At 45.3% G+C, this 22,251-nt stretch overlaps 1 protein-coding gene across 2 annotated transcripts in view; it reads right to left on the bottom strand.

The window, feature by feature from the left end:
* Positions 1-22,251, bottom strand: part of LOC138363405 (uncharacterized) — a 41,355-nt gene that overhangs the window by 8,011 nt on the left and 11,093 nt on the right. Inside the window, exons 2-3 of one of the 2 annotated variants that reach the window (XM_069322443.1) lie at positions 934-1,092; positions 410-748 (exon numbers count right to left, since the gene is read on the bottom strand). In XM_069322443.1, the coding sequence (XP_069178544.1) occupies positions 505-748; positions 934-1,092 (403 nt within the window). In that variant the 3' untranslated portion in view covers positions 410-504. Of the gene's footprint in view, positions 1-409; positions 749-933; positions 1,093-22,251 lie in introns of those variants that run through there. The other variant, XM_069322444.1, reaches the window with a different exon arrangement.

The following is a 22,251-nucleotide window of genomic DNA, read 5'->3' as shown; positions in this document are numbered from 1 at the left end:
GTAGCAATTCAGTTTGTAATTAAGACTTTTAAAGTAAACTGCAGAAACCCTATTGTTCTTGCACGGCACCTATTTATACCCACTCTTAATAAAAGAGCAAGTTAATTTTTCAGTGCGCGACAATTAAATAGCACATGAAGTCTAAACTATTTCAGCCTTGGTTATGCTCTAACCTTTATGATGCCTTAATGCTATTCTCATACAATACTGAGTAGGCTCTAACAGGCTTGAGTACCGGTTAGAGGGAGTAGGCTCTAGCAATTATTGGAAATGTCATCTGCAGTTTATTCATTCTTACATTGTTAGCAGACAAATTAAAGCATATTTTAAGCCTTTCGCAGCCTAAATGGAATAGGGATTCCATCACTTACAGTAATATAGAGTACCAGGTCAACGTTATAAAATTTCAAATAGAAGATATAAATTAAGGAAAATTATCAAATTTTAACAAATTAAAAATTTACCAACAGCAATTTTACTGTAACCATGTAGACACTCAGTACTTTAAATGGCTACATGTACATTGATAATCAAATTACCAGAAAATTTTAACCATTCACTGTGGCACAAACTGTTTCGCAATATCTTGCGACCCTTCGTCTCCAATCTTTCAAGAACTTTTGCTTTATTATACAACGTTTTACATTTGCTTGTTAAAGCATTAAAATCTTCCCTTGCTGTAACTTGATATACTGACCAGCCACAAATTGCAGTGCATTGATGCTCCGCTTCATTTACATTAATTATCCTGCCGGGAGTGTCAAGATTTAAAGCCGACTTCTTAATATAAAAGCTTAGGTTAATATTACAAAATCTGCACATTTTACAGATGTTACCAAAATAATTTAACTTGGAAACTAGGTTATAATTTAACCGATAAACTTACTTTAATACAAGTTTCTCAGAGCCGAACAGTTGAAAAACATGGTTTACCTGTAGACAAGGTTGCCGACTGTGGAGCCTGATCTCGCCAAGGGAACGACTGTCCACAACCTTTCCCACTCTGCCTTCGTCTTGTTTGCTCCGTGTTCGTCAAGAGGAACACCCATACCATAGGTAACCCCAATCACCATCACCATTAGTACTAGCACACTGAAAAAAAATATTACCTTTTGAAAGTTACAGCTCAAACTAATCTACGAACAAGTAATTCAGTTATTATGAATCCTATTAAACCCCTGTGTACTTTAATATTTTCATATAAAACCTGTAATTATTAACAATTATTATTTCAGGGCAACGCCTGAGGAGTTTGATGCTCCCTGGATACTAGCCTGGGAGACATTGAAAGGAAAATTAGGAATTAGTGCAGACTAACTTCTGCATTTTCAGCCACATACTACCAATTATAAATGACGTAATTGCTACACAGAGTAAAGGGTTTCGAATCTCCTTGGTATGGATACCATCACACAAATATAACAAATCATAATGACATATTGCAGCCAAATTAGCGTGTAACAGATGTTGATTATACCTAGGTAGCCCCATCTCTGCTGTCAAAACTATATTTGTTCCAAAAACTCGGGTCTCATTGTAGAGAAATTACAGACTTCCAACGACCTGAAAGCACCAGTATAAAAACACACGATTTGTTCAGATCCAAAGTATGTTTACGGGCAGCCCAAAACGTCCACCAGACTGCAACAGTGGTTGCCAGGATCAGGTTAAGTTACCGTTACCTGTGGCAGATGGCTACCTGTCGCAGTCCTGATGGGATAACCACGCGTCTCCTCTGGTCCATACCGCTCAGGGTATTACTAAAATGTTCAACCTGTGGGTTGGCTAGCCGCTCCCTGCCACTTCCTTTCCGGGCGTGCAAAACTGTGCTGATTCTTAAGAATCTTATGCCAGAAATCCCCTCACACTATTGCCCCATTACGATGTCTTCCACAATAGTGCGGCTGTTTCATTAGATCGTAAACGGCCTACTTTCTCAAGCTATCAGGATCGACGGGAGGTAGAAGGCGTTCATCCCTGTGGATGGATGAGCTAAAAACCTGGCGATCCTAGATGCTCTTTTGGCTGAGGCCCGAGTGCTGATACATCCTGTGCACCTCGACGTGGAGAATGCTTTCAACAGCGTCCTTCATGCGGCCATCGATCGGGCCATGGAACGCAAGGACATCACTAAGCCCCTAGGGATTATATTATGTCGGGCTATGATGGTGCCTCGACAGTCATAACCAGCCAGAAGGAGAAATCGAGGGTAATCACCGTGACTAGGGGAGACAAACGGTGAGATCCCTTGTCCGTTTATATTCTATTTGGTTATTGATGAGGCAATTACCAATGCGAAGAAACTGGGCTTGGCGATTCGTCTGGGGAAGTAATAGGCGTCAGAACTAGCGTTTGCAGATCATCTGGTCATAGCGGCAGAGATGCCGGCCGGCCTTCAGGTATTGATAGAGGTTATACGTGATATGTTAAGTGGCACTGGCTTGAGGATCAACACGGGAAACTGCCGATCATTGACCCTACTGATTGATGGCAAACGCAAGAAATGGTATCTTGCTTCACAAACGAGGTTGCATGTCCAGGGCGCGGCCATGGATTATTAGTATCACTGATGAGTACAAGTGCCTTGGATATTCTTGGTGACGGTAGCAGGGGCACCTCCTATGGCTCATTGAGGAGGGTATTATCATCACGCAGGCACCCCCCCCCCTTCAAACCTCATATTATACATGTTTAAGCACCACCTCGTTCCTAAACTGAACCACCGTCTTATTCTGGGCGTGGTGGTCAAAACTGAGCTAGCAAGAATCGACCAGAGGATGAGGCAAGCTATCCGTAGCCGGCTCCGTTCACCGCACAACAATACAATAATACACAGGATAAGATACGCATTAGGGCGAGCCTTTAAGTGGGGACAACTGAAGAGAAGTCTGTGAGAGGAAACGCTGAAGTTGTAAAGTGCCAGGGCTCGACTCAACTGCGTGTCTTAAGTCGATGCTGAAACAACCCCCCAACTAGCTAGGCTTTGAGTCGGGTCAGGAAGGGCGGCAGTGGCGGTGCTTCATTCTAGGTGGTGACATCTGGTGGCGTCTTTCTTGGGTCTTCTTTTTTCTGTGTCTTTCATCTATCTATTTCTTCGTGTTATTTGATGTTTATTATTATTCTCGTCGTTAACCTCGGGAAAGAGTTCGGCTGCCGGTATGGATTCATCGCCCACCGAGAAGATTGCGTCGTTGTCAATTACATACTTCACAGTAGCTCCTAGATTACTCTACAAGAGTTCTTCATACCTCGTGTTATATATACGGCTGGTAAGCCGTCTGAATTCAGGAGATCCAAATGTACTTTTGTAACGTTAATATAATTCAGTTACTGCTGGAGAATCAATCATCGTGGTATCCTCCAAGTCTGGGAGTGGTGAGTGTGCTTTAATCTCACCAAAGGCAGTAGAGTCGTCATTAGAAGACAGGCGAAGGTCTGCAGGAGCAACTGATATTTGTGCGGATGCAGGTGATGTAGTCGCCGGTATAACTGGAGTAATAGGTGGTTGGTCTGGAGTGGCAGTTTGCAGAAGTAATGGAGCTGTAGCAGGTTGCAGAGGGTGGGCGTCAGCAGACAAATCTGGCAGTGCAGCTGGAGAGACAGTGATGTCAGAGGCCGAAGTAGTATCAGTAGCTGAAGACTTAGCGGTGGCAGTGGCTGAAGTTGTGAAGAGTTCCTCAGGAACATTAAATGTCGGTAGACCATAGCAGCGTATAGTATGTTTAGAATTTGTGCGAATTCCTTGCAGTTCGTGCCTACCATCACTTCAGCCAGGCGGACGAGTTTGAAGATGGTACTATGATCGATATTGGGGGACAACAACTGGTGTGGTGAAGGCTGGCTTGTTGATTGGCCAGAGAGGCTGTAGCTGTGGCGGCTGAGCCGATGATTGGTTGGCGGACTGGGAGCTAAGGCCCCCCCCCCCCCCATTGGCTTGCAGGCTGTGCAGACGCTCCGCCCCTGCCCGAAAGCTCAGGGAAGTTGGCAGCTTGCATGTTGACATTTGATGGTGCACGGCGAATGGTGTTTGTCTGCCTTGCGTCGGACTTTTATCTGTATTTCAAGTCTTTGGGGGCACTCAGTGGCGATGGCAGTATGTTCGCCATCACAGAGAAGGCAGTGAAGATATTCGTTGGTGCAGTTTTTTATGTTTTTTTTTTTTTTTTTTTACATGCAAGCATGCAAGGTAAAGACAAATACAATAAAATATCACAAAACAAAAACAAACTTAGAAACCACCGGCCAGAAGGACCGACAGCACAAGACAATAATTAGCAAAAATGGAGGAATGCATGAGAAACACAGCATACATCAAGACATTATATAACAATAACAATATCAAACAAGCTAATAATGTAAGCAAATAAACAAAACTTGAGAACAATATAGAACAAACAAACAAGCACCGACCGGAAGGACCGACAACAAAACACAATGTATAAAATGAAATAAGACAATGCACACACAAAACAAATCATAAATATAAACAAAAGAAAAATTAAAAAGAACACAAGACAACATGGTAATACATGGAGAACACACACTGCAAAACACCGGCCCCTCCACAAACAAAGGGAGAGGCACGGGCACAGAAGACAGTAGGGAACAGGGAATCAGCGGACATACTTGCCCGGAAACAAGACCCGTGGGAATCGCACATTGAACGCCTCCCAACGTAACCTCCCGCCAAGGGTCTCGTTCACCCACCGGGGACGCCATGTTATCCGGAACCCTAGCAACAAACACCCGTAAGCAGGGGACCCAAATGGTATCACTTCTGACGCGAGTAACTGCCACAATCCCCCACACCATGTGAACACCCCCACAATGAAATTCCCCCTGCTCGTCATTCAGCAGTAAATCGGCAATCGCCGACCAGTGACCCGGCGGCATCTCCGACGCCGGCAACACGTCCCCCAGGGCCCCAACACGTACCCTTACAGGAGGGGGCCGGACATATGGCACCACCACCGGGGCACCAGTGGCCACGGGCACACCAGACGACTGCAGGGAACCAGGGCGGCGCGCATCCTTCCGTAATGTCACAACCAGCCCACGCCCAGCACCAGCAACCACACCATCCCTGGGAGCGGGAGCCACCATCCTCCCACTGCAGAGTGTCCCCAGGCGGAGAAGGAACGGAAGGCACCCCCGAGACCTGGGCACCAGCAGGCACATGAACCTCAGCCACCACCAACCGTGGAGACAGCGACACACCCTGTTCCACACCGTCAACTCCCAAGGACCCACAGTCACCGAATTCCCCAACATCGGCCCAGGCAGACGACGAACGCCTGGAACGCTTAGGGCTCCGGCCGGAGATCGTCAGAGCCGGAAGCGGATCCAGTAACACGGGTCCCACCAGCCGGACGAACCGACGCCCGACGCAGAACGGCAGCAGCCTCTACCACAGGGGGAACCGGCCCCACACACACAGCAGGAGGCTCCGCAGCCACCCCAGCACCCAGCACATCCGGGACCCGAGGCGAGAGCACAGGGCCAGGACGCAGCAGCCGAAGACGAGGGAGAAGACGGCGGCGCGTCACAATGATCACCAGGAAGGCCGTCAGAAGCAGCGGAGACAGCGACAGGAGCACGTAGACCATCCGATGGCACTACATGACCCGGAGGAACGTCCGGCGATGTAGGGGGAGCCGCATCCGCTAACTGAACGCTCGCCTCTTCATTCCCAGAGACCACCTCCAGAGGGAGCGGCAGGAAATCCTCTTCTCTGAACAAGTTGACCGGAGTAACCGGATCCGCAGTGCATCCGGCAGCCCTGATGCCCCAACATGCCACACCGGAAACAAGTACGGGGTTGCCGGGCATAATACACCCGCACTGTAGTACCCTAAAAGTCGGACAGAGGATGGAATGTCCGACCTCAGGCGCATCCCGAGGGTACGAATGTTCATCTTCATTCCCTCATATTTTCCAGAAGATACCTTGTGCATCCTCACATCTGACAACGGAGCCAAATCTCAGGAAGAAACGCCGGAGAAGGGACTCTAGGGAATTCCATGGCCCCCCATGGACGCTCACATACGTCACGGCACCACTCCGATCAGAAATGGCCACAGAACCAGTGCCATCCAACAACTTCAAGGTACGGCCCTCGTACCGCCGGAGAAATCCACGGTACGCCTCCTCACCCACAAACTTGATGATCACCCGGCGAGCAGTCACCAGCTCAACCCCGTAGACCTCATCGACCGGGCCATGTAGCACGTCACACATGATCCTGCTCAACGAGAGGATACCCTGCACGGCAGGTAAACTCCAACCCCACGGAGTTTACCCTCTTAACAGCGGGAAGATGGCCGCTTATCGCAAAAGCGCCACGTCAACACCAGTCAGGGACATGCAGGAAGGGTAAGAGACACCCACACCCCCTGCTGGCGAAAAACGGCACTCCCCCCCAAACTGCCGGAGCGGTCAGACGACATGTCTGCACCCTACGGAAGCTCAGGTGGGACTCCACGCCGGACTTTTATCTGTATTTCAAGTCTTCGTGGGCACTCAGCGGCAATGGCAGAATGTTCGCCAATCACAGAGAAGGCAGTGAAGATATTCGTTGGTGCAGTTTTTGAAGTGGTGGTTCCCGGCGCACTTGCTGTACTGTTGGTCCCGAGACGTACAGTTCTTTGTGAAATGCTCGTAGCTATAGCACTTTTAGCATTGTCGAAGCCGGTAATAGTGTCCTTCGGTGATCATTTGGGATGTGCTAGCGATTCCAAAGGATTGGAAGCCGTTGGAAGTAGCAAAGGTAGCTTCCTCAAGCGATATGAAGGTGACCATGGTGGAGAGGTGGCTGTCATGTATATGAATGAACTTTACAGTGACAGCAGTCAAGGAAGAGTTCTGTTCGTTTATGCTAGTGACTACGTCGGTGGCAGCTTTTTCACAGTAGGGAGTTCACTCTCCGGACAGGCACCGTCCTGGCTGCGAGGTAGTGTCGTGGTGGGGTGAGAATCATGTGCACCTCCTCAGGAAGCAGAGGGGGTGATGGTGTCGAACAGACCCTGTAATGCTGCGGCACTGCTGAACAGCAGTTGGGGTTCTCCGTCGTCAACGACGTCTAGTGGTGCAACAGGGATTTTAATGGTGATCAGGTCTAGGATGTGATCAGGTCTAGGATGTGATCAGGTCCAGGATGTGACCTGGTAAGGTCCCGGTCCCCTCTGAATCGCCCCTTGATCCGGTAGATCAAGGGGCGATTCAGATCTACACATGCTTAGCACAGACAGGGTTGCACTTTGCTTAAGAGGCCTCCCATCTTTCCGGTATAATGCACCGGCTAAGGGTTGGGTCTGACCACCTAGAGTAAAGTGCTCTGAATGCGCACGACACCCCGAATGCGTTCTTTTATACCGACTGGAAGAACGGTGGTCTGGGGGGGGGGGGGGGAGGGAATGCCCGAATTTGCCTCTTCAATCCGGCTGCATAAGAACAAGCAATTCCATAGTCTAATGGAGTTGGCCGACCCAACAATCAGAGCAGCAGCCCTTCTACCAGCAATCCAAGGTAAAATACGTCGGTGGATTGGCCCGGCCATGATTGGGGGCGAGCCGGTAACAATAGATCAGAGTGCTCTCTGACCTGGCGAGAGAGTACCGCACGGCAGATGGTGCGGTACTGTGGTCCTCATGCTTGGGGTGCATCTCGTCCAACACCCACCTTATGAGCTGTTGCAAGTTCACGCGTGCAGTCCAGGTGAGAGCTAACGCTTTAGCCACGCCGTCCAGGGCCGCCAGGGGATGCCCAGGTGCTAGTGTCATGTGCGACACGTGTAGGACAACTGGCACCCTTGAGCATATCTCACAAGCATGCCCGAGGACACACGGAGCACGGGTGGTACGTCATGATATCACCCGGTTCGTAGCTGGTCGATTGAGACAGCGAGGGTACGAGGTGGTGAGGTAGGTGCGGATACCCGATGGTGGGACCTTTTGCAAGCCTGACATCATTGCTTGCAAAAGGAACGAGGTCATGATTTTAGACACCCAAGTCTCGGCTGACGACTTTTCACTTCCCCGGCCACACCAGAGCAAGTGTCACCGATATGGCACACCCGAGATCCTTCAATGGGTCGGGGAGTGTCAATGCAGCTTCTGCCTCTTCAATCACTTTGAATTGGAGGTTTTGCATGGAGTGTACTCGTGTTCTTAAAAAGGTTGGGGCTGACTAATGGGGACTTCGAGATCTGTTCCGTCAAAGCCCCTAACCTGGACGTACTTCATCGTATGTGGTCTAAGAGCACGGGAAGGGGTTGATAATGATCACCCCAGGACAAGGGCATGGGTGGCTATACCCTTGTGCTCCGATACCCACAAAACTAGAATGAATGGACTCTGGCTAAGGAGCCGGACGTCATCTTGGGGAACCACTTTGTGGTTATTCTGGGGATGGTGGTGGCTTGACCGAACCCGTGAGAGGATAAGTTACGGCCGGAGGGACCCATGCGTGCATGGTCTCTTACACACTCCAGGGACTTGACTGGTTCTAGTCATGCATGACTCTCGTGATATTTTGTTTTTCATGCGCACATGACATTTACGTTGATAGTCCCCTCACGAGAGGTTATTTAATCTATTTGGCATGCATACGCTCATTTTATGTTATGTTATGTTTTATCCATGTATTTATTTTGTCTTTTTTTGGGGTGTATTGACTGTTTATTACCATCGTAGGCCATACATAAGTATTAGTTTTTAGATGATTTTTAGGGTTACTGCTGAGGGGTCCAAGCGACCCATGACCTGTTCTAAAGCTAGAGCAACACCTTTAACCCCCCACCCCCCGAATTTGCAAGGGGAATTTAGGGGACATGAAAAAACTAAGTACTACCTAATAAACTCCATGTAACCTACCTTACCGCCCTAAATATCAACCCATGTCTTTGCTATTTTAAACGGGTGGATTGTTGACCAGTTTGTAAAATTGCTGGTTCCCCCCCCCCCCCCTTCCCCCGACCTTTTTTTTATTCATTTTTCAACGATTTATACTTTAATCTCAATTACTATAAAGTTTTAGTCTAAAATTCCCCTTCCCCCACACCTTGCCCGAAACGCTATGCGTATTAGTGGCTTTAGGTATTGTATGTATCTATCTGTAAATCCAACTATGTTTTGTAACTCATCTTCTATGTACTTTTACCTGAATAAAAATTTAAATTTTAAATTATATCAATATTGGTGAAATATAAAATGCATTTGTTCAATGGAAGTGCCACTGGAGCTTTTGGTTTAAGGGGCAACTACAACACTGCCGTATATACCCCGCCATTCCCATATGTCGGAAAACACGCTAAACTTCAAAAAATAAGGATTTCCTGTTGGCGGAAAATCAGCTGCACCTCATAGCAGGAACATTAGAGCAGGCGCTTTGCTACAGCCTGGCATCTGCCAGGGCGGCAAGATCCAAAACCTCAAAGAACCTACCAGAACAGACTCATCACGACCACAGAACTCTTCTGCGCGCTCGTCACGGTAACTGACGTTAACTCCACCATAACTGGGGGTTGCAACCTTCCTGGACCTGGCGTTTGTTCGTGGTGAGACCCTAAGGCCAAGTCCTAAACCTGGCCTACACACTGACCCCCCCCCAGAGCTTTATGGATTCGCAGAGATTGGCACAAACATGAGACTGACTGTAGATAGTGAATCACAATGGCTCACTGTCTGCGGATGAACTACACTAGCACTACACTCAGACACTATTGACTGCATCACTACTTTCTTCATTGACACTGGAACACCTGCCACTAATATCAAACGTGCAACAGCATCACATTCCTCATTGCCTCTGAAGACTACCTTTTTTGCCTGTTTTAGGGAACCTGCTTTTAGTAAACTCGCCCAAGCTTCTCTGACTCTGGTACTCACATTTTAACAAAAATTTAAATGCTCTGTTCTGGTACCAAATGTCGACAGCTCTGTTCTTTCAGCACCTATCAATATCTATCTCGGAACATTATCACAGGAATGTCATTACTATAATGGAGATGTACCCGGTGCCTAATACTAAACACCAAGATCCTTGGTGTTTATAATGCTTCAAATGTTACAAGTACGATCAGGAAACACGCAAATGCACAAGTCCACAAATTTGCTCCAAATGCTCTGCAGACGGTCATTTTTATACTCTGTGCTCTGCCCACACCCTAAAATGAACCAATTGCCATGGTGCTCATTCAGTAGTTTATAAATCTTCCCCTCTGAGAAAAACTCGACGCTCTTCGTCCTAACCAACCTCGCACTCAAGCGCACACATTCTTCCTTAACCTCCCAAAACCCATCCCATCACCAAACAGCATCAGCCAACTCCATGTGCTATGCTAGTGTCCTTAATGCTTCTCACCAGCAACACCACCACCCTACTACTGCACAACAAATTCGGTCCTCTCCATCTCTCTTCCCTCACCCGCCACCACCTTATACTACTCACACCTCTCATATGAAGGAATCACTGCCTGTGTACATGCTGCTTTCCTGGATGATGGTCGAGACTGTTGACTATCTTCCTATCTTTCTCACTCACACTTGTCTTCATAGTATATCTGTCTCTCATCTGCTCTTGCGCTCTGCTCTTGCGCTCTGCTCCATTCTCACCTACAGCCCTCACTCGACAAAACACGATGACTTCAGCCGAGGAAAATGCTATAGTTTGCCCAGAACCTCCAACCAACCCAATCCTGACATACAGAAAACGGAACAATTGACCAGACTGCAGACCTTGTACTATTCCCTGTACCAGAAATTTGTCACCCACAGCGACCAGTTTTGTGACAGTTGGCAGGGCGCGTTACACTAGGTCAGCCCCACTCATCCTGAACATACCCTGGAGAAGATGGAGCGCCTCTAAGTAATTAGCATTGAAGGGTAAAGCACTTGCAAGCTCGAGCCACTGCACAAAATAAGATCGCAGGAAACTAATCAATACAGATCACAAGCCTGCCCACCGTCACTGCCACCCATCAACGGGTGGCAATGTTCATTGTTTGTGATGTGTGTATATATGCACTAGCTGTACCCGGCCACGCGTTGCTGTGGCTCAGCAACGCGTGCGCGTTGCTGAGCCACATCAACCTACCCCTATCCCTTAGTCCTCCCCACCATTCCCCCTTCCCCTCGTCCTCGCCACCAATCCCATTCCCCAATTCTATTGTCCTCCCCACCATTCCCCACTCCACCATCTCCTCGTCCTCCCTACCATTTCCCCCTACCCTGTCACCTCTTCCTCCCCACCTTCCCCCTCTCCCCTTGCTCCCCCCCCACTATTCTCCATTTCCCCATTCGCTCGTCCCTACCATCCCCAACTCCCCTATTCCCTCGTCATCCGCAGCACTACCTCCCACCCGCGTCCTCATTTACTCAACCATCCCACATTCCCTTCCCCTCGTCTTCCCCACTACCCTGTCCGATGCATTCCCAAATGATATGATTTGATTTTCTTATCAGTAAATTGGGAACATCAAATGATCTGATGTTCATCACTGAAAAATAAATACAGTTAAAAATCAAAAACGAAATGAAAACCAATGAAAAAAAAAAACTATACACATGATATGAACGTTAGGGTAAACAACACAGCCCAACTCAAATGCAATGTCACAAAATAATTAAATCGAAATGAAAATAAATCGAAATTTATTAAAAATTCAATTTATCAATGCAATTCGAAACATTGAAATGGAATTGTAACTTATTTAGTATTGCGAATGTTGCTCTTACGTGAAACAGATGGCACTAAAAAAAAAAAAAATGGTTTTACCTGTCACAGGTGTGGCATCTATACTTTTATTCACGAAATGAACAGTATGGTAAACAACAGCTCAATTCCAGTGTAATGGTACACAAAATAAATCAATCTATGAAAATTCAAATTATCAATGCAATGACAGATCACAGATCACGATCACCGCAACCGTCGCGGTCGGACGTGCTCGCGTTGCTCCAGCTCTTCTCTCTCGCACCTAGTACTGCAGGGTGGATAAACAATTGGCAGCAGACTTGCGTCTCTAGATGGTCAGACCCCACTCCTAACTTGGTATTTTATGCCGGGTAGAGATGGGAGGCCATCTTCAGTGACGTGCAGTCTTTGAGAGAGAACCTTTGTTCACCCTGCATCACAAGCACTTCAAGGTCAGGGGTACACCCCTTGACGATCAAGCATTCACCGAGCCATCCCTCCTGAAGCTATTCAAGGATGAAGCTGAAGTAACACCTGACGACATCGAACAAGAAGGCACCAACTTCGTTTTTCGTTTCACCAACGAACAAGACAAACTGTTGAAACGTGAACATCTATTTCGTTTAGATCACCACCACAATCTCCACTTCCCACGCCAGTTGCTTCGTGCCCGGTCTGTCATTGTCAGTGAGCTCAGCCACTGGATCAAGGAACGGATTGATGAGGCACCTTACACTGGAGAACTTGCAGAGAACATTGAAAACGAGAACCCGGGCTTGATGGTACTCTAAACCTCTTTGTGCAACAGCCGCACCTTGAAGGTCAACTTCTGCACTGTGAATCAGGCTACCCAAGTTTTCACAGGTGGCTTCTGCTATGGAGTCCACGTCCCGTCATTCCGAGTGAAGATGTAAAGAATCTACAAAATCACCCAATGCTTCCGATGCTATGACTACTCTCACCAATCCAACAAGTGCCAGCAGACCATCCAGAAATGCAGCATTTGCGCGAAAGACCACCACTAATCGATCTGCACCTCCAAAAAAACCATGCTGCCTGCTCTGCAACGGCGAGCATATCGCAATCTCCCATCAATGTCCACGCAGACAAGAAGTCATCAAAAACTTGGAGACCCAGGAGAAATCCAAAACTTCCTCGACCTCTGCAGCAGGCACCAGCTCCAAATCAACAACTACCACCTGAGCCTCTACATTCAACATCCAAGCAACCACCTTCCCGTAGCTTCAGGGAGGAGGAACTATCGCCACTGCACACCATCCTGGTATTGTCTCTACTAGCCAATGGGGATCTAGCCCAACCAAAGACAAAGCTGATTGGGCAGAGCACAGTAAAAGCTTTGATATCAACAGCCAGAATGACTGCTGGAAATAACCCGAGAATTTGTGAGGCTTTTGAAAATTCTTTACAAGGCGAATGGTCTCCCTACCTTCATTATTCCTGAAGAAGTCTTCAACGCTCCAGGTTCAACAACAACTGACCCTGTAGAGGATGCCGACTCTACATCCGACGACGACGATTCCGCCACTGCAATGCAGACTTCAGATCCTGTTCGGGTACCCACAGCTCACAAGACTGCCTCCTGTGACCCCCACTTCTGCAACAGTTCCAGTTACTAACCATGACATCACTGTGAACGCGACCACGCTTTCAGACATACTGTCGGCTCCTGCTCCACACGTTTCTCCAGCTGCTGCTGTCCCTTCACCCTTCTCTGACGAATTCCGCTGCAATCGACCCTTGGTGTGACTATAGAGGGTACCTACTATATAGCCCCTTCTGCTGCAGTACCTACCACTGCTACTCAACCTCCAAGAACTCAACCTCCAAGAACTCAACCTCCAAGAACTCAACCTCCAAGAACTCAACCTCCAAGAACTCAACCTCCAAGAACTCAACCCCCCTGCTCTTCACTCATCTGATGAAGACGTATCTGTTGGAACACCATCACCCCAAGGAAAGATCACCTCCAAGCATCAACATGAAACGTGACCACCAAGACCGACAAGCCCAAAAAGAAGACCAACGATCAAAGTTTGGTGAAATCAACAAGGAAGAACACTACTAACGAACTGACTTAACATCAACATCTGACATCAAACCTCCACTGCCAGCTGCTTGCGTTCCCGGCCCCAGTGTGTACTGCAAATGACACCCTACTCAATTCAACTTCCATCTGATCAAGTTCAAATCCGCGGTGGTTGGGCCACCGATCTTTCATCTCCCCTCTTCACCTCATCCCCGGATCCTTGCTCAAGATTTCCGAGCCTCGCCCCGTTCTTCCATCCCCTGCTTGCCAGCTCTATGGACGTTTTCAAGTTTCAATGCAATCGGAAATATTGAAATGGAATTGTAACATTAAGTATTGCGAATGTTGCTCTTACATGCAACAGATTTTTTTTTTTAAAGCTTGTTTTTACCCGTCACAGATGTGGCATCTATAAAGTAGGTATATAAAGACACGCATATATTGAAATGGAACCGTGTGTCATGGTCGCAGAGATATAACCTCCATATACATATTTTAAGGTAGTAACCTTCAGCATCACTGGAACACATAGCCTGGCCACATACCACGCAAGGTTCTAGGGGAGTAAAAAAAGCTAGCAACAAATATTCCAGTTTACTGGCATTAAGAACCTTCCACAACATTAATACTACAACACTACTAACACTAATACTATATCCAGCTTAACAACTGGGCATGATACATCAAATAGGTCTGCAAACTGCATCAAACAACATTAGCCGACACCAGGAACTTTGCCTAGCGCAGTGGACCACTAGTGCCTATATGCTGCTAATACCAACAAGGATGGTGGTGTGTCAACCAATAACACACGAGGTAAGAAGAATAATATCACATACAGCACCTTGGCATTTCACAAGTTCCTCAAAATATATCACCCCACCAAGACACGTAATAATCACCTACCACCTGGTATACATAATGGACAACAGTAGAAAATGATCCATATACCTGGTTGATGGGGTTCTGGGAGTTGTTTTACTCCAAGCCCAGTCCGAGGCCAGGCTTGACTTGTGAGAGTTTGGTCCACTAGGCTGTTGCTTGGCGCGGCCCGCAGGCCCACATACCCACCACAGCCCTGTTGGTCCGGCACGCCTTGGAGGAATAAATCTAGTTTCCTCTTGAAGATGTCCACGGTTGTTCCGGCAATATTTCTTATGCTTGCTGGGAGGGTATTTAACAACCGTGGGCCTCTGATGTTGATACAGTGTTCTCTGATTGTGCCTATGGCACCTCTGCTCTTCACTGGTTCTATTCTGCATATTCTTCCATATCGTTCACTCCAGTACGTTGTTATTTTACTGTGTAGATTTGGTACTTGGCCCTCCAGTATCTTCCAGGTGTATATTATTTGATATCTCTCTTCTTCTCTTTAGCGAGTACATTTGGAGAGCTTTGAGACGATCCCAATAATTTAGGTGCTTTATTGCGTCTATGCGTGCCATATATGTTCTCTGTATTCCCTCTATTTCAGCAATCTCTCCTCTCTGAAGGGGGAAGCGAGTACTGAGCAATACTCAAGACGGGACAACACAAGTGACTTTAGGAGTACAACCATTGTGATAGGATCCCTGGATTTGAAAGTTCTCGTAATCCATCCTATCATTTTTCTGGCGTTCGCAATATTTGCTTTGTTATGCTCCTTAAACGTTAGGTCGTCAGACAGTATTATTCCCAAATCCTTTACATGCCGTTTTCCTACTATGGGTACATTTGATTGTGTTTTGTACTCTGTATTATGTTTAAGGTCCTCATTTTTACCGTACCCGAGTACCTGGAATTTATCAGTTAAACATGTTATTTTTCGATGCCCAGTCTAAAACTTTATTAATATCAGCTTGAAGTTTTTCAATGTCTTCAGCCGAGGTAATTTTCATACTGATTTTTGTGTCGTCTGCAAAGATGATACGAAGCCGTGACTTGTATTTTTGTCTATATCCGACATGAGAATAAGGAAAAGCAGCGGTGCAAGGACTGTACCCTGAGGTACAGAGCTTTTAACTGCACTTGGACTAGACTTTATATGGTTGAACTGTTTCTCGCCGAGTCCTGTTTGACAGAAAACCGAGTATCCAGCGTTCTACTTTACCGGTTATTCCCATCGACTTCATTTTGTGTGCTATCACGCCATGGTCACATTTATCTAAAGCCTTTGCAAAGTCCGTGTATATCACATCAGCATTCTGTTTTTCTTCTAATGCCTCAGTGACTGTCGTAGTGCTCAAGTAGCTGTGAGAGGCACGATCTTCCCGCTCGAAATCCATGTTGGCCTGGGTTGTGAAGGTCATTGGTCTCCATGAAATTGGTGACCTGACTCCTAATCACTCACTCAAATACTTTTATGATGTGCGATGTTAGTGCAACTGGTCTATAATTCTTTGTCAATGCTTTGCTCCTCCCTTGTGAAGAGGGGCTATGTCTGCTACTTTAAGTGCATCTGGTATCTCCCCCGTGTCCAAGCTCTTCCTCCACACTATGCCGAGTGCCTGTGCTACAGGCACTTTGCATTTCTTTATAAATATTGAATTCCACTAGTCTGGACCTGGGGCCGAGTGCATGGGCATATTATATATATATATATATATATATATATATATATAATATATATATATATATAATATAATACTGTATATAAGTACATAGTTACATGAATAACATCTAGCGGGCACAATAACCAATATAAGGTCACAAACCACGGACAGAAACCTAACACGTCTGCTCGCCTGAAAAGATCAAAGAACAGTGATGTCTTGAGGCACTTTTGCCGAGAGGCGACACTTACCAACTCCAATAAGTCAACGGACCTTTAACTTTCAAATCTCGCCAACTCATTTACAATTTAAACTCATTCAGGAACTTTTAAGTCGTTGTATAGCGAATTAGGAGTATAAGGCACAACCTTACATAATGGTATATAATAGTAATTCGATACATTAAAGAATTTATCATGAAATACAAAAGTACAAAGAATTCGCATGGATACGAGATGGCAACACTGGCAGAGCCGGTACTGCACTTGGGGAGAAGGGTGGGGGGGGGGGGGTGGGGAGGCTTCAACGACATAACCAACGGTCATACATATGCATTCAAAGATAATAAATATATTAAATATATACAACGTGTGTATCATAAGATTGTCTAAGTAGGAAAACAGTTCACAGTGCCATAATTTCATATAATGTCAGGACAAATGAGTAATGCAAGGTACAACACTCATATGGAATCTTCTCGGTATACATGTGATGAATACATATAGAAACTAAATGTATGCACTAACATGGTCCACATAATGTTACCTATATTGCAGGATGTAGCATTACTTACAATAAACATACAAGGATGTTTTTTTCAAATCTGACATTCAACTGCATAACTAGACATCTAATATAAATATATCCACAATTACATGGCATACATCTTTAATACAGAATTAATATAGACTGGGAAATTTATGTCACACATTGACAATACATTAAATAAGATTAATATATGGTAACACGAGATTACATCACACACAATATTCGTGATACGAGGCTATCACCCAAGATATCTCTATCGTTTGAGCACACTCATACACCAATCTCAGTATAATCATACTGATGTATGCGTGGTCATAAGTGTCAAAATTTCAAGACAGTTGGTGAACTTTCGGAGATTAAAGTGTGTGTTGCTCTTACGTCCAACAGATGACACTGTTTTAAAAAAAAAAAACGTTGTTTTTTTCCTGTCACAGATGAGGCATGTATGTAGTAGGTATAAAAAAAAAAAAAAAAAGCCTTTTCGAACGCAACGTTGTGTCAAAATTTCAAAGCAATCTGTAAAGAGGTTCCGAAGATTTCCTTCACATGAAAACACAGTCTTTAAAAAAAAAGCATGTTTTTCCCATCACAGACATGACATCTATATATAGTTTGTATATAAAAGCCTACTCGGAAGTGAACGGAACGTTGTGTGAAAATTTCGAAGCAATCTGAAAAACTTTCGGAGATTAGCGATTTTGAACAAACGAACATTGCCATTTTTATTTATATAGATGAACACTGAATGGGGTGAGAATAGCTCGAGTTACCTCATCCCTTTGTGTGTATTTTACCTCAAACTTATTTCAATTTCAATTCAATTTCAATGCGCAATAAATGCTTCAAAGTCTAAGACTAACCCCGTCGACGATATTGTGTTAAAAGATCGACCTCATAAAGATCCCCCAAAACATCGGAGCTACACCCATCGATACTGCCCGAGAATTTTGTACCTTTTAACGAAGCATTTATGTTCATATATTGTTTCCTCATTTACTGGGAGATTAATATTGCCCATTTGTTCTCTAATATACAAGTTAAATGTAGCATGCTGTAGTGTGCTTGTACAAGATATTTGTTAATGTTATTGCATGTTTATTCCTCTGTGTGTGGTGTGTGTGTGTGTGTGTGTGTGTGTGTGTGTCTGTGTCTGTGTCTGTGTCTGTGTCTGTGTGTGTGTGTGTTGGGGGGGGGGGAGGGTTCAGTGGAGTCTCATTTGGAGGGGGTGGGGGGGTGACCATATATGCTGTTCCAATAATGTGTGTAGTGTACCCAACACAGCATTACTGATTCACTATAATTAGTTTTTTTATGTAATTACACCTTATTAGTGTTAAATGCATATTAGTGTATTTACAAATATGTTCATAAGTATTACTCTCAGACAGCAGAGTAAGATATTTCATGTGTTCCTTATGTAGCGAGTAAATATTATACTCGCTCCAATCTCATTACCTGAATGACTAACCTCATTAACACTAATTATGACTAAAATCATTTCCCTAATTACAGGTAACATTGTTTCCATCGTATTGGAGGAAGCCGAGGAGTAGTCCAATATTATAAGCAGTTAGTAAGCGAGTAAGCAACAGTACAATTTCCAGTGATTCAGATTTCAGTTCAGACTTCGAATTTAACACGCCTTCAACCTCAAGAATGTAGCACTGCGTGTACTGTTCTAATCAACCCCAAGACCTCCAGCTTCGACACTGAGCAGGCAGCCGAATACGACCGAATCCGAGCTACATCACTCGCTCCCCATTGAGTTTAGACACTCTTCCCAATCGAGCCGTCACACACTCCCAGAGCTCCACGACTCGACTCGTGCCTCACTCTGCTCTGCTCCAAGCTCTGTCTATGAGAGTGCTGTATCCAAGACCACTAAATATATATGAAAAGCCACTAGACTATCTAATCTACCCAACAGCAAACATAATCGTAAGTTACACTTAGTTGGTAATGTGCAGAAGCCTCCGAGGAAGGCGTCTAGCCGAGTTAGTCACGTGAGTGAAGCTGACTGGAGAAGAATGATCTGTAGACAAGTCTTTGGAGCCTGTTTTTGCTCAATTAACATGGTTAATTCTCTGGTTAGACCATCATTTTCATAACCATCTATCCATACAAGATTTAATCAAGTAACACGTGCTCAGACTTTAGTTACCTCATGTATCCGAGTAATTCTGATGATTCTGTGTTACCTGTATTTCATTTGTTTGTATGTTCCTTTGTTACCCTTAAAGTATATTGCTTTGCATATTAAGCGGTCGACTTTTTTATCCCTAGACAATTTTAGTTGGTAAAGCCGCATTTATATATTTTACAACCGCAAAAGCAGAAGAAACCATACCCAGAAGTCAAAGGTCATAACGGTACTCTACTTCGAGAGCGTGGAGGACTCTAAACACTACACCGATATATGCACGAAGACACCTCGCGACCTTCGTCAATTCTTTGCCGCAAGAACAGTTATCAGTGAGACCAGCCACTGGATCGTAGACAAGCACTTGTGATATCTTCGTCATTGGAAAATCCAGAACATTAAGGCATTTTCCGGGGTGGTGTCGACGGCAGGTGTTCAACCATGAAGCTAACCTTGACCTTTAGTAGCCGCGACAACCGAGACCACTATACAAGGAATAATTTTTTTTGGTATCAAGATCACGTGAAAGAACGCTTCTACGAGATAAGTGCTACGAGTTCTCCAACCCCACCAATGTGTCAGCATTCCATCCAGAAGTGCTGAATTTGCGCCAAGGACTACCACTATTCAATCTGCAAGGCAAACTATGCTGCATGCTCTGCAAAGGGTATCACTTCGCGATTTCCCAACGCAAGTACTCTAAACCCAATTCAGTAGCATCTACCAGTGAACTAGCAGGAGCCGGACGCCCACGAGCAAAAGCTGGCCAACTGTCTGGTATCTTAAAGGCCAAGCTGGTGTTATGACAACCCTGCACCCGAAGAATCCAGAAAAAAAACCCTGAACCCAAGCGACAAAGGCGTCGGAAAGCGGACCGTTTATGAGTAACGTCAAAGAGCAGTATTGTGACGCAAAGGGCAATAGTCGCGTTCAGTAAACCAGCGGTACCCAGGTAAAGCAAGAGTTCACATGTTCACCCAACGTTGAACCAGGCATCAATAGTTCCCAGGAAAAAATCTGCATGCGTAGCTTTTATTTGTAAAGGGAACGGAATTATCAGGGGAAAGCGCCAAGTCATTACAACTATATAGCACTGGGCAAGGCTCAGGATAAGGATTTGGGATGGGATGGGGGAAGGAATGGTGCCCAACCATACAGAGGGGTCTGACTTTTCAAAGAACAGACTCACAAATACAAAATTCTTCCAAACTACTACTACTTGCAATTAAGAATGTGCAACAATTCCTGTCGGTTGTGTACTTTGCAGAGAAATCTGGTTTATGTGGAAACTCAGATTACTTGGGATGCAGCACAACGCCAAATATAAAGTCTATCACTATCGACTTCATAATGGTCCAGGACTGACCGAAACGTCGAATGAAATGTGTCACGTAAAACGTGTGTATGGGAGCAAGTAACAAAAACGGCAGACTAACAGACGTTGTCACAGCTGGAATACGTCTTGGCTACACGTATATCTGGCAGTTCCGGCAACTGTACGGCAACACGAACCATACCGAGGTGCATGGGGTGTAACAATAGACAAGAGCTCTTTACCACAAAATTTTACCTTCACATAGGTCTTTTCATTTGTGTACTTATCTTCCTACTACGAATTTTACTTTCACATATAACCGACTAAAACACTGCGATAGTCGACAACGCGGTGCCTTAATAACCAGCTGGTATTCAACAAGACCGACCTCCTGCCTGATCCTCGAGGACGCGGCAGGCGTTACTCTCCTTTACATCGGCCAAAGAGGAATAGATTTTATATTCTTTGACAGCAAGAAGGACTTTAGCCATTCAGGACCACTACGTTAGATTGATCGAAAAGAACCTCCACTCTCACACCAATTCCAGGCCACGAGAACCATCTTCATCAACGGGAAGGGTGTCAATGGACCACTGAAGAGCCAATAGCCGACATCTACGCCAGCGTAGAAAATTAAAACCTCTAGGGTATATTCTGGGGCTCTCCTCGGCGAATGTAAAACTGAAATTAACCTTCACCTCATTAGCCGCAACCATCCAAGCCACCACACAAGGACTACCGCTTTGGCATCAAGATTCCACCCACCCTACCAAATTAAGATGGAACGCTCTCAAACAATGTCCGAAGTGCTACCGGTACACGCATCTAGCCAAGGATGTCAGCAAACAAGGATGTTACAACTGACAAATTATAACACTGAAACAAATGCATAACACTAGAGACAGTCATCTTAAAAATCTCAAACCAACTGAATCCTATGCTTTTACTGACTGTTCTGTGCAATTAGGAACTGCTAGAAACGATTGTGCTTGTGCTGTGTATAAAGGGAATGAAATGATCATGTCTAGTACACACATTTAACGCCTAGGCAAGCACGACACAGACAGCTACTGGGTAGCTATCTAACCACTGAGTACCTTAAGCGCAATGGGGATAGAGTGAGTGCTCTGCAGTCACTAAATAACCCTTCAATTTATGTCTGAAAGTAGCTTGTAATGGTAAATGGAATGTAATTTTTGCCAATGATAATAACTATTGTATAAATTTTGTGTGGATCCCATCCCATGTTTGAGTTGGAAAGCATGACTCAGTGATTGGCCAATGAGGTTTGCAGGAAAGAAAACAGATTATAACTTTGGACTATAATTCCTAATGTTTCTAATAATTGCATTAAAGAAATTACTTCAAATTTAGAAGATCTAAAAGGCCCAGAGGGCTGAAAGCTGCAGTATTAAAAGCTATGACAACTTTTGCAATAGGTATTTGGATAGTCAGCACAGTAACCGGACCAAGCAATGTGATTTAGTCATTGCGCGAATTCGCTTCGGCTATAGGCAGATCTGGCAGGTTAGCGAGGCTGAGCCACTACCAGAATATTCAGACTATAAACCGTTGCAAACCTTTAATGCATTCACTAGAACACTATGTTGTTGAATGTAAAACAAAGATTTTAGACCTCCTGGCCTACCACCAACTATTTCATTGAATCTGGTGTACTGACGACACCCTAACAATTTATCCAAAATTTTGCTTGTTCATTTTAAAGAATGAAGAGCTATATATATTATTTTGAAGCTGC

This window comes from Procambarus clarkii, chromosome 11, assembly GCF_040958095.1.
Source record: "Procambarus clarkii isolate CNS0578487 chromosome 11, FALCON_Pclarkii_2.0, whole genome shotgun sequence".
Taxonomy (NCBI): Eukaryota; Metazoa; Arthropoda; class Malacostraca; order Decapoda; family Cambaridae; genus Procambarus; species Procambarus clarkii.
Note: the sequence above shows the minus strand (reverse complement) of the source record. Positions and strands in the feature narration are given on the sequence as shown.